Source organism: Pyxicephalus adspersus, chromosome 7, assembly GCF_032062135.1.
Source record: "Pyxicephalus adspersus chromosome 7, UCB_Pads_2.0, whole genome shotgun sequence".
Classification (NCBI taxonomy): domain Eukaryota; kingdom Metazoa; phylum Chordata; class Amphibia; order Anura; family Pyxicephalidae; genus Pyxicephalus; species Pyxicephalus adspersus.
Genome location: NC_092864.1, coordinates 2694282 through 2709690, shown reverse-complemented (window position 1 = coordinate 2709690; position 15409 = coordinate 2694282). Strand labels below are relative to the sequence as shown.

Genomic DNA, 15409 nt, shown 5'->3' with positions numbered 1-15409 from the left:
CAGGCTGTGTATGGGGTAGGTAGGTGGGCAGGCTGTGTATGGGGTAGGTAGGTGGGAAGGCTGTGTATGGGGTAGGTAGGTGGGAAGGATGGATGAGTCTGGCTGCAGCATTCATAATAGATTGTAGAGGAGAGAATCGCCTTAATGGAACACCAGAGAGGAGGAGGTTACAGTAGTCCAGACGAGAGATGATAAGGGGAGTTTGGTGGTCTATGGGGACAGGTGGGTGTGGAATTTGTAGATGTTGCCTAGGTGAAAATGACAGGACCTTGAAATGTTCCAATTAGAGGCGTTAAATGAGAGGGCAGAAATGAAGGTAACACCAAGACAACGTGCCTCAGGGGATGGACAAATGACAGTGTAGTTAACCCCCCCCCCCAGCGGTAATCCCGAGTCACACTCAGGGTCGCCAAAAACATTAAAAAAAACACTTGCCTTGTCCCTTTGGCATCCCCCGGAGTCCTGCTCGTCCCTGCAGGTCCTCGGGACACATGTTTTTTCTTTCGATCTTCAGAGGGTGACTGCATGATGATCTCCAGGGTTTCCCGATGACGTCAGGGCATGCGTTGTTGGATTCAATACAAAATATTTATTTTGAATCCATTAAAAAGAAATCTTTATATAATATACATTATATATAATTATAATTATATTATATATATATTATAGATGTTACTGTACCGTTGTATTGCAGGTTTTAGTATTTTTATGCACCCTTGTTTTAACAGTTTTTTTTTTTTAAGTTTATTATTAAATTTATCAATATTGGACATATTTCGGTGATTTATTGCCTAAGAATTATAGGCCTTCAATGTAAAATAAATTTCAATTGCAACAAAATGTAATGCTGTTTGTGTGAAAATACGGACAGAATTAGAACGCCAGGGGGGTTAGAAATATGTCAGGGGGAAATTCTGAATTTTTGGGGGGAAGATGATGAATCTGTCAGCCATCCACAAATGAGATGGCTGACAGAAACCATGAAACAAATATCGGATGAATTTCAAAATATTATTAATATTAAACAGGATTTATATAGTGCCAACATATTACGCAGCGCTGTACATTAGATAAGGATCTTTTTGAAAAGTTCAAAAAAGTACCTAGGGGTCACACTTAACACAATTAGAAGGGGGGATGGGCACAGATCACCCAAGCAGATAAAAAGCTAGGGGCAAAGTGCAACCAATCAGGCTTAGTCAATTGCAAAGTGTAGCCAATGAGAATGGTTAAAGTGTACAGCGTAGCCAATGAGAAGAGCTAAGTGCTTGTATACCCAATCAGAATTTGCTTTCTGAAAGTCAGACTAGTAAATAGCTTGTATTGGTTGCTGTGGGCTGTATGCATTGTGATTGGCTTTTATTCTTGGTATTAAATTATATTATTTACTTATTGTTTGTTAACAAGAAAATGATAAAACAATTAGCAAGCTGATGAATGTCAGTCAGTTCTTCTCATATAACAGTGACAACTCTGCTCTGAATTCAGGAGCAGTGCAGCATTGTTGACACATCATCACAACATGGGGCTGTTTATGGAGGGCAGGATCAATTGTAGGGGGGCTAAGAAAAAAGTAAAGATGACAGATAAGTATTATGACATTTGCCTTTTTATTTCATTTTTAGAAACCTTGCTTCATCTACAGCTTCATTATTTTCGTAATCCTGGTGATTTTGCTCATCGTGATCCTAGTTGTGTATCTCCATCCAAACAATCACACAAAACCTGGGCAACCTACACCGCCGACCAATATAACCAGTGCCTGGCAACTTACACCGCCGACCAATATAACCAGCGCCTGGCAACCTACACCGCTGACCAATATAACGAGCGCCTGGCAACCTACACCGCCGACCAATATAACCAGCGCCTTTCAAGGGGGCTGACACCACTACCAACATCACCTCTCCATTCACCTCCTACATGATGAAAATGTGAGAGGCCACAGTGTTAATTCACTTTATCATCATTTACAAAACTTTCAATGTGGCTGCATTTGATTTATTTTTTCTGGATTTTTCTTCCATTTTTTTCCATCCTGCAAGTAACACACTTCCTGTCCTAAGGTGACAACACTCTCTAGACTGAATCTGTGGTGGAGTAGTGTTGTCACCTTAGGCTTTTCTCCTAATTTGAATAAAAGTTCCCATTACTGTCAAATACAGGTGGAAGAATTGTGTAGTTCAGAGATGATAGCTGTGCAAGCAGATAGCATTGTTTGAGAAATTTGGGAATTACCAGGTACACTTGAAAAAAAAGAACACCAACACAGTCATAATATTTGAGGCAAGCTGCAATATTTGACATTGTTCTTGGGATTAGATATCCCGTAAAACCTTCTTGAGTGTATTGGATGTTCCCCAACCCACCACATATTCAACAGGCACCAACGTCCCTGTGCTACAGCTTGGCATAATTCACAGATGGAGATGTACTGCACTATGTCACCTAAAGGTGGCGCATAAAGCATCAGTGCCCAAAATGTGAAGGAGCCACATGAGAGCAATGTGTGTATGGGTGATAACCGGTCCTGGGGGATTACATGGTGAGACACATTTCCAGCAGATCTACTCCGCATTGATTCGGTAATGGGGGATTTCAGCCTCGTTGTCCATCAATTGGGGGTGGTCTGTTTGGAGTGGGTTCTGAATCAAATTGGAGATATTATGACCTTGGATCAGTATGTAAAATTTATGCTGTCCAAGCTCCTTTCCAACACGACCACATCCGGAAATGACTGATAAAATAGGGCACAGCACGGTCATGGCGGCCAGATTGGCATAGACAGATATAATCCAAAAATATAGCGATTCAGACTTGGGATTTTCAGTTCCACTTTGATTGTGTGACTGTTTCAATCAAAATCAGATCCCATCATAGTTGGAATATTTCTATTCTGAGCTCCGGCACTCTGGCTGCAACCACACTATATAGAAATCTGCACCACGAGGCAATCCAGAGCCGCCAACTCCATACAATGATAATCCAATATTCCGCAAAGCTGGAGAAGTGGCACCAACTTTATTAAATACCAGTGGATCCTGAGTTCTGTATACAGATCATTACACTGTATATAAATATGTATGAAGTCTTTCTATAAAATGAGGAGATTGTGTTTCTTTCTCTATAACCAAGCAGTGAGATAAATAAGATCTCTTGCCATGAATGCGTAAACTTCTCCAAACATGCAGGACAAACCCCGATGCTCTCTGTCGTTTGATATTTTTAGTAAAATTTTAAATTGAGGTGGAGCTGAACATTTTTTATCAAGTCATTACTTGGTACTGAAACCCGGATCTTCCAGTATGATCCTGAAACAAAACCACAGTCATTGGAAACAACTTCAACTTTTGTGACATGAAGGGCATCATTTTTGCCAAATAGGTTCCAGAAGGCATAACAGTGACCCAACATTATTATAAGGACGTTCTCATAAGTAAAAGACGGCAGAAATATGGAAATGGTTCCATTCTTCATCCGGACAATGCTCCTTCTCACACAGCACTTCCTGTGACCGACAAACACATTACTACGCTGGAACATCCTCCATATTCACCAGATTTGGCCCCTTAAGACATTTTCCTTTTTCCTAAATTAAAATCAGTAAATAAAGGAACATGCTTTGTGTTAATGGAAGCAGCAAAGAAAACAACATCAGAAACTGATCTGCTCCTCACCTTCCACCAGTAGAAAACAAGACGACATCGGTGCTTCATTGTGAATGAAGAGAATATTGAGTAAACATATTGAATAAACATTAGAATTGTCATAAAAATAAATAAATGTCAGTCATGATATCAGACTCCTTATTTCATAGACAGACCTGGTATATGGAAGATAACACCCTGTTATAACTGTGAGGGGCCCCGGGATAATAAAAAATTTGAGCTTATTAATTTCTATTTTTGTCCAATAAAAGAAATTTGTTGTGTCCCCCAGGTTTGGCTTTTTTGCTTTGAGGGTTCTTTTTTTCTCATTGGTGCAGCTTTAAAGGTATCCACCAAAGGTATAATAAAAATAATTTGTATAATTGTGAAGAGTCTCTTCCTCCACTTTAATTTATTAAAAAAAGCACATTAGCAAGGTCCCCAACTGTGCGGCCTTTCATGCCAGTGGGTTAGGGCCACCATTGGAGGTATTTTTGTACCAGGCCCCAATGCTAGAACAATACCCATGGGAAGTTGGGTCCAGCAAATTCACCTACTATGAAGCCCAGAAAATTTTGAAAGAACTCCTACAGTGGGGGTGAGTGAGTTGTCTAACACAATAGTGCTTCCATTTCCAAGAATGATTTCAGTTAGGCTCAAGGATGGGGAATCCTCCTAAATCTCGCTACATGTTATTTCCTGGATTTTTCTACTACAGCCATCAGGATTAACAGAAGAATAAATATTCTTTATGGTGTTTTATACTACCCGCACAATGCAGAGATAGGTCCCACAGGAGGACATTCCAGGTCTAGTTCCTTGCCATCCATCCAGCACTGTGAGCACAATTATATGCAGTCAGAAGAACCGGTGCTCATAGCATACTGATGACTTTTGAATTTTCTTTTTACAAAAAGGGAAAACAAGGTAAAAACATTCACGGGGTGAAATAATAGGCAAATTCACAGTTAGGGGTTTCAAAGTTTTGCTCAATTATCCTAAATCTTGTAAGATTGAAATTTTGCCTGGTGGAAAGTCCAGTAAACCTGTAATGCCAGGCCTTGCCAATGGGATGGAATGGCATGAGATGGAAGTCCTGGAAGGAAATCTATCTGCCATTTAAATCAATGTTTTTTACTCTAGCCCTTGAAAATTCTTTTCTTTAGCAGCAGTGAAACTTACATAAATGAGAAGTAAAATGAAGACATGTCAAGGAGCGTTTATCAAACAGTATATCATTGCTGATCTCACCTAATAGATATGTTAGTTCCTGGATCTGATTGATCGTACTCAATGCTGAGAAGGGTAGCAAAGAGATGGATAAAATAGATAAAGTTATTGTTATTTCATAAATATGTTACAGGAATACATGACTCAGATCTACCCCTTATGATGCCCTTGTGTCTAGCAATTACAACTAAATGTCACAACAATACAGATCAACTATTCGAGTTAAGTTGGGAACCTATCCCAAAATAGGAACATGGATCTCGTCTGTAGAAGTTTGGGAATGATAAGTTAAACACAATATTAAAGTTCTTGCTCAGTTAATTGCAACGCCCCTATACATATTATTGTCACTGAAATTGCTGAAGGGGTTAGGTTGTTGGAACATGTCCTAAGTGAAGCAATGCTGTAGTTTTTCTTAGAATCCAACTTCAAAAATACTCATTTTGAATTTGACATCTCAGTTTTTTAACTAACTGCAAAGTAACTCACATAGTAACTCAGTCAAGTCTTTGTTGCTGGGTATAATTATGAAATAGCCAGCTATTGTCACCAGCGATTCAGAAAGACCAATACAGTAAACAACCCTGCTGGCTGGTAAGCAGGAGGTATACCTCAATGCATGTGTTGTATTGGTAACCAGTTGTACAATAGGTTACTGTACACTTTGGAAAGATATATTGCACAAGGTAACATTTCTCTCCAGTCACATCTCACTCAATAAAAGCAGAAGCTGCAGCTGCTAAGAAGACTTTGGAAAAGGTTGCAATAAATATACCCAGCAACAAAGACTTGAGTGAGTTACTACGTGAGTTATTTTCTATCAGTGTTGGATACCTAAAAGAGAGATTGCCTCTGACCACCATATACAATGTGCAATTTACTGCTACATGAAACAAGAACAAATTACCTTAGTAATGTAACATGATATCCTAGATCTGGAACGGTTTGAGAACAGGCCTCACCATTCTGGGTTGGGCATTGAACCTGTGTGCCAACCCCTATCTCCAGGTATTCAGATTCTGTATTTCTCATCATAATCATAATCATATCAGTAGGTTGGCTGTGTGTTCCATTTGAGCTTTGGGTGGCTGGTGGGGTTTGTGTGAGGCCTTCTGTTGTCTTGGATTTCTCATCCACAATGGTGCTGCCATCCCCATTGTATCTTCCAAATATTATAGACAACCTGTAATTTTCTATCCTTTCTATGCTCAACTCCCCTCTGGAAACATTTGTCTTTCTATGTCCTGGCTTTGGTCTGTCAGGAAGATGTAAAATAAATACATTTGTTACTAGTTGTATGTTATCTTCATACCACATCTGGGTCATTACCTCAGCCAAGAAGCCATTGACGTAGGTCTTGGAGTTGCCAAAAGTAATTAGAAATCCCCCCCCCCCAGTCTTTAGTCTTCCTGATAATGCAGTGTTCACAATCGGCACCAGGAATCTGGATGTCTTTAAAAAGGTCCAGAGCCAACCTTGGTAGTAGCTTCTAGATTACGAATAATTATTTTTTCCCCTGGTGGGATCGGATAACATTGATTACTGAATACGACATCCGGTTTATTAAGAGTGACGCTCATTTTTCTAAATCTTTCTGCCATTCCTGTGTGGCTACTTCCGTCCTTTTCAGCTTTTCTTCCCATGAGGTTTCCAGATCTTGGAGAAGGCAATTTTTTTCCCAACTGTGCCTTGAGTTCTTCACCCCTTACTTCTTCCTTAAGCCTCTAACTTGTTCTGTTGTTGTAAGCTGCAGTCTAAGTCTTTTTATTTCCTCCTGTAGCTCTTCTATGGCTTTGAATTTCACATCCTCATTCAGCACAGCTTGGTTGACTATTCGTTTGGCGGTGTCAGCATATCTTAGGGTAGAGAGTGTTTCGTGATAATTATCTGCTGCAGGACTGACCGTGGCCAACATAATCGTCTTGCTGTTTCCTCCAAGGTTGTTCTTTAGCAGCCAGGTCAGCACAGAATCCCTATAATTCACATATTGGCTCTTCCTTTTGTTTTCTGAGATTTCAGCCAATGAATTTATGACTAGTCCGAGTGTGGAGAGGGATTTGTTAATATTGGAACTTTCCTTTAGCTGACTGCCATGGGCTCCAGATTTGTTGGACCTTTCACTTCCAGCCAGGTCTACCAGACTAACCTTACTGACCAACCCGCTGGAGGCTCCAGACTTGCAATCATTGCATGTTTGTGTGACAGTCAGGGTCAATATAGCATGGGAGCGACTGCTCTGGTCATTCATCTTGGTCTCTGCAATGGACCTCTGCTTATTTCCTTGGTCCAGCAGCAATTTAATTTCTCTATAGCTTTGAACAGCATGTCAGGACAACTCCTCTACCTATGGCCCAAGTAACCTATCTTCCCAAACTCAAAGATTTTTTTTTTTTCGTTTTTTGGACCTCAGAAGATCCCTCACCCCCTCATCGTCATATCTCAAAATAGGAAGCCTCAGTCCTGATGGTTTCTAAGACCCGGGACTCTCTGTTGAACAAAGCAGAACAAATTCTGGGAGTGATACCAGGTTGAAAATGTTTTTCCTGACCCTGCAATGCAGACATTGTAACCGTGCCAAATGTTATCAGGAACTCCATCTCCGAGATGTTTAAAAACTTCCTCCTGCCCGGCATCATTGTCAAATATGAGGAAGTTGTCAAATGTGATCATATGGGCTTCCTTTCTTTCTTTGCTGGGAGAGAGTGGGAGAAGTGAAGTCTGGTTTCCATTGACCCGAACAATGCACTCCGAGTTTAGTCCTTCCTCCCGCTGATTAGGAGGACAAACCCTCACAGCCTCTTTCACTTTGCTGTTGTCACAGATCCCTGCAGGTTCAGGGGATCTGCGCCTCCATCACTGCCACCCACCTTTCACTCCCCGGCTGCCAGTACCAGCTCTGGTAAGGCATCATCTCCTCAGGACACTTCCTGGTCCAGGTCATGTGACTCCCAGTCAGCTGCTCCACTACCACAGAGGTCAAGTATGTTTTGCAGCCGCGCTCTCCCTGTTGGTGGAGATGTGAACACCACCAAACCCTAGTCTCCTGGACCCCCTCTGCTGGTAGGATAGGATGCAGCAGGTCACATGGTTTTATTCCTTACAGGCCCTGCCCTTAAAGGAAGTGAAGGGCAACAGGAAATTGCCTCAACAAGGAGGCAATTGGCTCTGCTTCCAGGTTCCTGTTGTTTGTTTCTCCTGTTCCAGATTCCTTGTATTGTCCTTGGCTTGTTCCTGACAACTCCTGTTCCCTGCCTGTCCTGAACTTTTGCCTGATTCCTGACAACCCTTGTTTGCTGCCCGCCCAGATCTTTGGCTTGTTTGAAGACTCTTTTGGATTTCCCTCTGGCACTACGTTTTGTTTCCTGCTTGTTACCAGTCACCTGCCTCTGCGTGCACAGGGGCCACAACCTGGCAGTTGTGCCCTCTAGAGGCTTTGGTGAAGACCCGGCAGCTTCTTTGACTCTTCGTCCTATGCATGTGTCTACCTACTGAGCTGGTGACACAGAGAGTCCACAATCCTGCCTTGCAGTTACCGTGGACCCTGTTAACATTCCTCTGACTGATTCCATGCAGGACCTGCGTGAGTGGATTCAGAAACAGGAGTCTCTTCAGGATTAAAATTATAGACTTTCTCTGGAGGTGTGATGAACGTCTGAATGAGCTCCAATCTGCCATCAACCAGTCTCCTACCTCTGTGACAAGTAATGTGGTGAGATTAGGCAAAAGGATGGAGGACCAAAGACGGAGCGTGGGTCAGTGAGAGCAGTAGCAGTGTGTGGCCTCTAGTCAGCTGTGGCCGGGGAGACCACATTGGTAAGAGTCATGTAGAGCTGGGTGTAGTGCATCGTCAATGTCACCCAGAAGTGTACAATTTTAGTGAATGAAGTACTGACAGGCGGCAGCAACATCAGCAAGAGGAGGCGGTGGGCCCTGAGAAGGAGCGTGGACCGCATTGGTAACTGGTATTTAGAGCTTGGTGTAGTGCATCATCAATGCCACCCTGAAGTGTTTAATACAATTATAGTGAATAGAATACTGACAGGCAGCAGCAGCAACAGCATCAGGAGAAGGCGGTGGGCCCTGAGACAGAGTGTGGAGCGCATTGGTAACTGACATCTAGAGCTGGGTGTAGTGCATCGTCAATGCCAACCCGAAGTATAAAATTCAAATATTGGAAATTTGTGATTAAACGTAGAAGGGCCAGACCAAGATGTTTTGTGTACCAGCACTGTTGCTGTGGTCTGTGGTGCTGGAGGCGTTAGGAAGGTAGACAAAGCACCAGAAATGTAAAGTAAATTGCTAGCTGGCACAATGGCAGGCATGACACTGGCAATGAATGCCACCCCTGGAGGTTGTGATAACTAGCGGAAAAATTCAACCGAGGCAGGTTCAGCTGACAAGGTGTTGGTGATAGGCAGCCACAGACTCAGCACAGGAGCAGTGTGGATTTAAAGAGGCATCTAGGTTGGCCTAGTGAAACCTTGTGTCAGTCAATCAGTGACATCTGCAGTGGGGATATGATAGTTGTTAGTCACCCACCTTTCGTTAATTTTCAAAAAGGTGAGGTGATTGACATTTTTCCGGCGCCAGTCGTGAATGGTTGTCCATTACCACTCCGCCAGCGGCACTGAAGTTTCTTTTGAACAGAACACTGGATTCTGGGCACAAAAGAAGCTTAATGGCATACTGTGCCAACCGTGGGCAGATTTTAAGCCTGTTGACCCAAATATTAATGGCGTCACTACTGTCAGGACAGGCATTCTCCTCAAAACTGCTGTCGTCAACACCACCACCAACAGCCAGAACAGGGCCAATATAATCGTGAATCAAGAGTGTCATCCGTTCTCGATGGTTATGCCGCCAGGCATCCAGAAAATCCCCCCTGCCTTGGCCTACATTTTTGGATATGTGCAGCCACTGGCACTACTGCTGATGCTGCTGCCGCTGCTACAGGAAGATATGGTGGAGGTGGTGTCCGTCTGAGCTCCCTGTGTGAAATGTGGTGCCCGGTACTCCTCACACAGCCGGTCACATAGTATTCTGTTCAGGTGGGTCCCTTTTTCTTTCTCTTGCGCCGGGTTGGGTAGAAACTGTGACATTTTGTCTTTGTAGCGGTGATCCAGGAGGGTGGCCAGCCAGTAATCATTCCGGTTTTTGATGCTGCAAATGTGGGGGTCCCTCCGTAGGCATTGCAACATGTGGACACACATATGAAAGAGGGGTTCCCTGGGCTCATCCTCCTCCTGTCCCTCAGTAGGCACCAAAACATCTCCCTCCTCATCACCCACCTCCTCCTCTTCAAGCTGCAGCAGTTTCTGTTGTTCCATCGCCCACACAATGCCTGGGGCGTGACAGCTAAAATGTGGGTTGGACAGGTCCTCCAGCAGCCTCAACATGGTCTACCTCATCATCATTATTATAATCATCCTCCTCCTCCTCCCTCTTGAACCTCCTGATGCTGGCCAGTGTCCCTTCTTGCTCCTCCTGATGCTGGCTGTGCGCTATGGAGTGTAATGTCACCCTCATCCTTCTCCCCCATTTCTTTCCCTCCTCCCCATCACCACTTTCCATGTGCATGTGCAAGGTGGCGTTCCATCTAGTCACAGTGTTACAAAGCAGTCTATGCGGTGGAATCCTCTGTTGGCGCTGAATCTTGTTAAGCGATGTGGCAGCAGTAGGAGATCGGCGTACATGGCTACAGATGGAGCGAGCCTGTCTCAGTAAGTCCTGCAGTCCTGGGTACGTGCGGAGGAACTTCTGCACCACCAGGTTCAGTACGTGCGCAAAACAGGGCATATGTGTTATGTGGCACATGCGCAGCGCGGCCACAAGGTTGGCCCCGTTGACGCACACTACGCTGCCTGTTGTGAGCCAGGAGGGCGTCAGCCAAGCCTCAACCTCTCTGTGCAAAGTAGACAAAAGTTCTCTGACGGTGTGACTTTTCTCCCCAAAGGACACCAGTTTCAGCACTGCCTGGCAACCTGTGTGCTTGAGGGAGCCGTAGTGGCGTGCCTGCTTAACCACAGTGTCCTCCGCTGCTGGCCTTTCAGGAGGATTGTCCAAAAGAGAGGGTTTGCAGGTAGAAGGAAAGAAGGAGAAGGAAGAGGAGAGAGAAGACTCGGGTGGCCCATGCTTTCCCACTACACCCCTCGGCGGGGGTACTAGGTGCTGCAATGCCTCTTGCAGACTACTGCCCACTGAGCTATGCAATGCCACCCAGTGAGTGGTGAAGGACAGGTAGCGTCCCACTCTGTGCCTGGCTGTCCAGCTGTCCATGGTGATGTAGATTTGACTAGACACTGAAAATGCCGATGCCCAGGAGAGGTTTTCCATTACATGTGCATGTAAACTGGGAACAGCTGTGGGGGAGAAGTAATGCCTGCTTGTTATATTTCACCGACGCTTGGCACAGGCCATCAGGTCACGGAAGGGAGCAGAATCAGTACAGCAGTAGCTTCAAGGCTAATAGTTTAGCTAGACGTAGTAGCCTCCTGAGATTTAATAGCAATGACATTTGGAGGTGTCGAAGGAGTCAATGGAGGTGGAAGAAGAGACGATGTTGTGGTTACACCTCCTTCAAGAGAACGCCCTGTGTCTGCTCCAGCTCCATCTCCCCCACGGTCAAATCGTCTCTAACTGTTCCCCTGCTTGTGCCCACTCATCTGTGTGTTCTTTGGGACTCACATGAGGCAGATTTACGGCCACTTCCATCCCCAGTCTGTTGCTACTGCCTTTCTGCATCTGTTTCGGAACTGCTGCTGGCCCTTACACTAACCAGTGGTTCCCAGGTGACATCACGGTCATCATCATCATCCTCATTTTCATCTAAGCCAACCTCTGCAAATGCAGCCACTGATGCAGAACCCTCACCGAGCAAGTGCTGACCACACTCTCCAAGGGTCTCAAAATCTGCCTCCTGCTCTGAAATTCGCAATGACAGATCCTCAGGCTCTTCATCAAACAACAAGGGAGAGATACAGGCACATTAGCCACGCTAACTCCTGTCTTTAGCCACATCTCAGACCTGTTTGACAACTTGTACTGCTGCCTCTAACGGTTTGCTGCTGCTGCAGTTGCTGTGGCTACCACTGCGTCTACCACTCATCTTTTACTTGATCAAGGAAAAATGCATCTGTACCAAACAGTTTCTTTGGTGAATAGCAAGTGGTATCAGAATTAAATATTTGTATTTGAGTAAAATACAGAAATTGTTCTGGCTTTTTTGATAGATAGCAAGTGCTATCAAAATAAAATATCCATATTTTTTTTGACAGAGATACAGATTTTATTTCTGGCCCTTTTGACAGATAGCAAGTGCTATGAGAATGAAGTATCTGTTTTTTTTGGAGAGTAGGACAGAAAAAGTTCTGCTTTTTTGCCAGATAGCACAAAAACTGCGCAATCTGTAAATTTTAAGATATACGGAAGGCTCCTAACCTGTCCCTGTCACAAAGCACTTCCCTCCCTGCTTCTTTCTCTGACACAGAACACAAGATCGAGTGACTAACCCCTCTCTCCTTCCCTGTATATATGCCTGTGCTCAGATCTCTCTTGATTGTGCTGTTGGGCCTTGCTGTGCATCCTGGGAGCAAATAATTATCTCCCAGCCATGCCATTCCCAACAAAAATAGCCACTGTTCCCGCCCCCTGCATTTTCCCTCATTTGTTCGGTGAGAACACGGCCTCATGGAGAATTACAAGGTCGTTCTCGCTTAAATGTTCGGTAAGCGAGAACGGCGCGATTCACCGCAAGATCAAACTTACAAATCTCGCTCTTTCTACCTGGGTCTCCTGTACCTGCTACAGCTTCAGCCACCATGCCGTCATACTCTGCACTTCGGATTCCTAATACCTCCCGCTACTCCAGTGACCCCAACCTCTTTCAGGGTTCATTAACCAGTTCCAAATACAGCTGGAATTGCAGCCGTGGAATTTTCCCACAGAGGAAACCAAGGTGGCTTTCTTCATCTACTTTTTGTTAGGATGGGCCCTGGCTTGGGCTTCGCCCCTCTGGGAAAAGGGTGATCCAATTTTGGAGGACTTCGATGCCTTCCTACAGACCTTCCACAAGGTCTTTGATGAACCTGGCCGGGCCTCTTCTGCAGCCTCAAAAATATTGGGCCTACGTCAAGCCTCCCTCTCGGTAGGTAAATATGCCGTGAAGTTCTGAACCTTGGCATCTGAATTGAAATGGAACAATTATGCCCTGGTGGCAGTTTTCCGGCAGGGGCTCTCAGACAATATTAAAGATGAGCTTGCTGCTTGTGACCTTCTCCCTACTCTGGATGACCTGGTGTCTCCCTATATCTGGATTAATATTCGCTTCCAGCAAGCTCGGGAAACCCAGAAAGTCCGGCGACCTATTAAATTGGCTCCAAAGACCTCTTCTCCCTACAGTAGAGCCTATGCAAGTAGACTGTGCTTGACTTACCCCTGAAGAGCGGGTTAGTCGCAGGCATCAAAACCTCCGTTTGTATTGTGCTGGGGAGGGCCACTACAAGCTCAAGGCCCCAAACACTAGTGCCTAGGGAAATGGGGAGAGGGCTCCCTAGGCAAAACTACCACCTCTCCACCATCCAAAATAACCTTTCCTGTCTGGATATCATCTGACAGACATCATTTTTGGACCCAAGGCCTTTTGGACACCATTGCTACTGGAAACTTCATCAGTCAACAGCTGGTCTCTCGGCACAACATCCCTGTGGTGCCCCTTTGGTGTTCTCTGTGATTAATGACACTGCTCTACCGGACTGCATCCAGCATACCACTGTGCCACTCACCATGAAACTTGGGGCTTTGCAAACTGAGGCTATTTCCTTTTTGGTGGTTCCCAACATCATCCATCCAGTTATGTTGGGAATGCCATGGCTGCGTAGACATTCTGCCATCATTGAATGGAGCACCAGAGACATACTCTTGTAGAGAGCCACCTGTTTCCAGGAGTGCCTTCCCAGGCTACATCCTGTCCAGCAAATCTTTTCTGCTGCTGCTTCAGAGGGTAGAGTTTACCCTCTCTCCATCCCTGAAACTAAGGCCATGTCTGACTATATTCAGAAGAATTTGGAGAGGGGCTTTATCCATAAATCATCATCCCCAGCGGGATCTGGATTCTTCTTTGTGCAAAAGAAGGATGGTTCCGCCACCCAGTGAGTGGTGAAGGACAGGTAGCATCCCACTCTGTGCCTGGTTGTCCAGCTGTCCATGGTGACATAGATTTGAGTAGACACTGAAATTGCCGATGCCCAGGAGAGGTTACCCATTACATGTACATGTAAACTGGGAACAGCTGTGGGGGAGAAGTAATGCCTGCTTGATATATTTCACCGACACTTGGCACAGGTTATCAGGTCACGGAAGGGAGCAGAATCCACAATGCAGTACAGCAGTAGCTGCAAGGCTAATAGTTTGGCTAGACGTAGTAGCCTCCTGAGATGTAATAGCAATGACATTTGGAGGTGTTGAAGGAGTCAATGGAGGTGGAAGAAGAGACGATGTCGTGGTTACACCTCCTTCAAGAGAACGCCCTGTGTCTGCTCCAGCTCCATCTCCCCAACAGTCACATTGGCCCTGATTCATTAAAGCTCTCCAAGGCTGGGGATAATACACTTTCACCAGTGAAGCTGGGTGATCCAACAAACCTGGGATGGATTCAGCTTTAATGATTCAGGCCCATTGTCTCTAACTGTTCCCCTGCTTGTGCCCACTCATCTGTGTGTTCTTTGGGACTCACATGAGGCAGATTTACGGTCACTTCCATCCCCAGTCTGTTGCTACTGCCTTTCTGTATCTGTTTCGGAACTGCTGCTGGCCCTTACACTAAACAGTGGTTCCCAGGTGACATCACGGTCATCATCATCATCCTCATTTTTATCTAAGCCAACCTCTGCAAATCCAGCCACTGATGCAGAACCCTCACCCAGCAAGTGCTGACCACACTCTCCAAGGGTCTCAAATCTGCTCTGAAATTCGTAATGACAGATCCTCAGGCTCTTAGTCATTTTTACAGATTTTTTTCTGGCCCTTTTGATAGATAGCAAGTGCTATGTTTTGTTTTTTGTTTTGGAGAGTAGGACAGAAAAAGTTCTGCTTTTTTGCTAGATAGCACAAAAACTGCACAATCTGTATATTTCAAGATATACAGAAGACTCCTAACCTGTCCCTGTCACAAAGCACTTCCCTCCCTGCTTCTTTCTTTGCTCAGATCTCTCTTGATTGTGCTGTTGGGCCTTGCTTTGCATCCTGGGAGCAAATGATTTGCTCCCAGCCATGCCATTCCCGACAGAAATAGCCACTGTTCTCGCCCCCTGCATTTTCCCTCATTTGTTCGGTGAGAACACGACCTCATGGAGAATTACAAAGTCGTTCTCGCTTAAATGTTCGGTAAGCGAGAACGGCGCGATTGACCGCAAGATCAAACTTACAAATCTCGCTCGCTCATTTCTACCTGGGTCTCCTGTACCTGCTACAGCTTCAGCCACCATGCCGTCATACTCTGCACTTCGGATTCCTAATACCTCCCGCTACTCCAGTGA

General features: G+C 44.9%; 1 protein-coding gene and 1 pseudogene across 4 annotated transcripts in view; one reads left to right on the top strand and one right to left on the bottom strand.

The window, feature by feature from the left end:
• The window catches only part of LOC140334821 (uncharacterized), an 11866-nt gene extending 8071 nt beyond the window's left edge, over positions 1 to 3795 (top strand). For 3 of the 4 annotated variants that reach the window (XM_072417070.1, XM_072417069.1, XM_072417067.1), the window contains one exon: positions 1626 to 3795. In XM_072417070.1, the coding sequence (XP_072273171.1) occupies positions 1626 to 1886 (261 nt within the window). In that variant the 3' untranslated portion in view covers positions 1887 to 3795. The remainder of the gene's footprint in view (positions 1 to 1625) is intronic. The other variant, XM_072417068.1, reaches the window with a different exon arrangement.
• A 2547-nt stretch (positions 3796 to 6342) lies between these two features.
• On the bottom strand, positions 6343 to 7834 carry LOC140334476 (kinesin-like protein KIF13A pseudogene; annotated as a pseudogene).
• Between the last annotated feature and the right edge of the window lie 7575 nt (positions 7835 to 15409).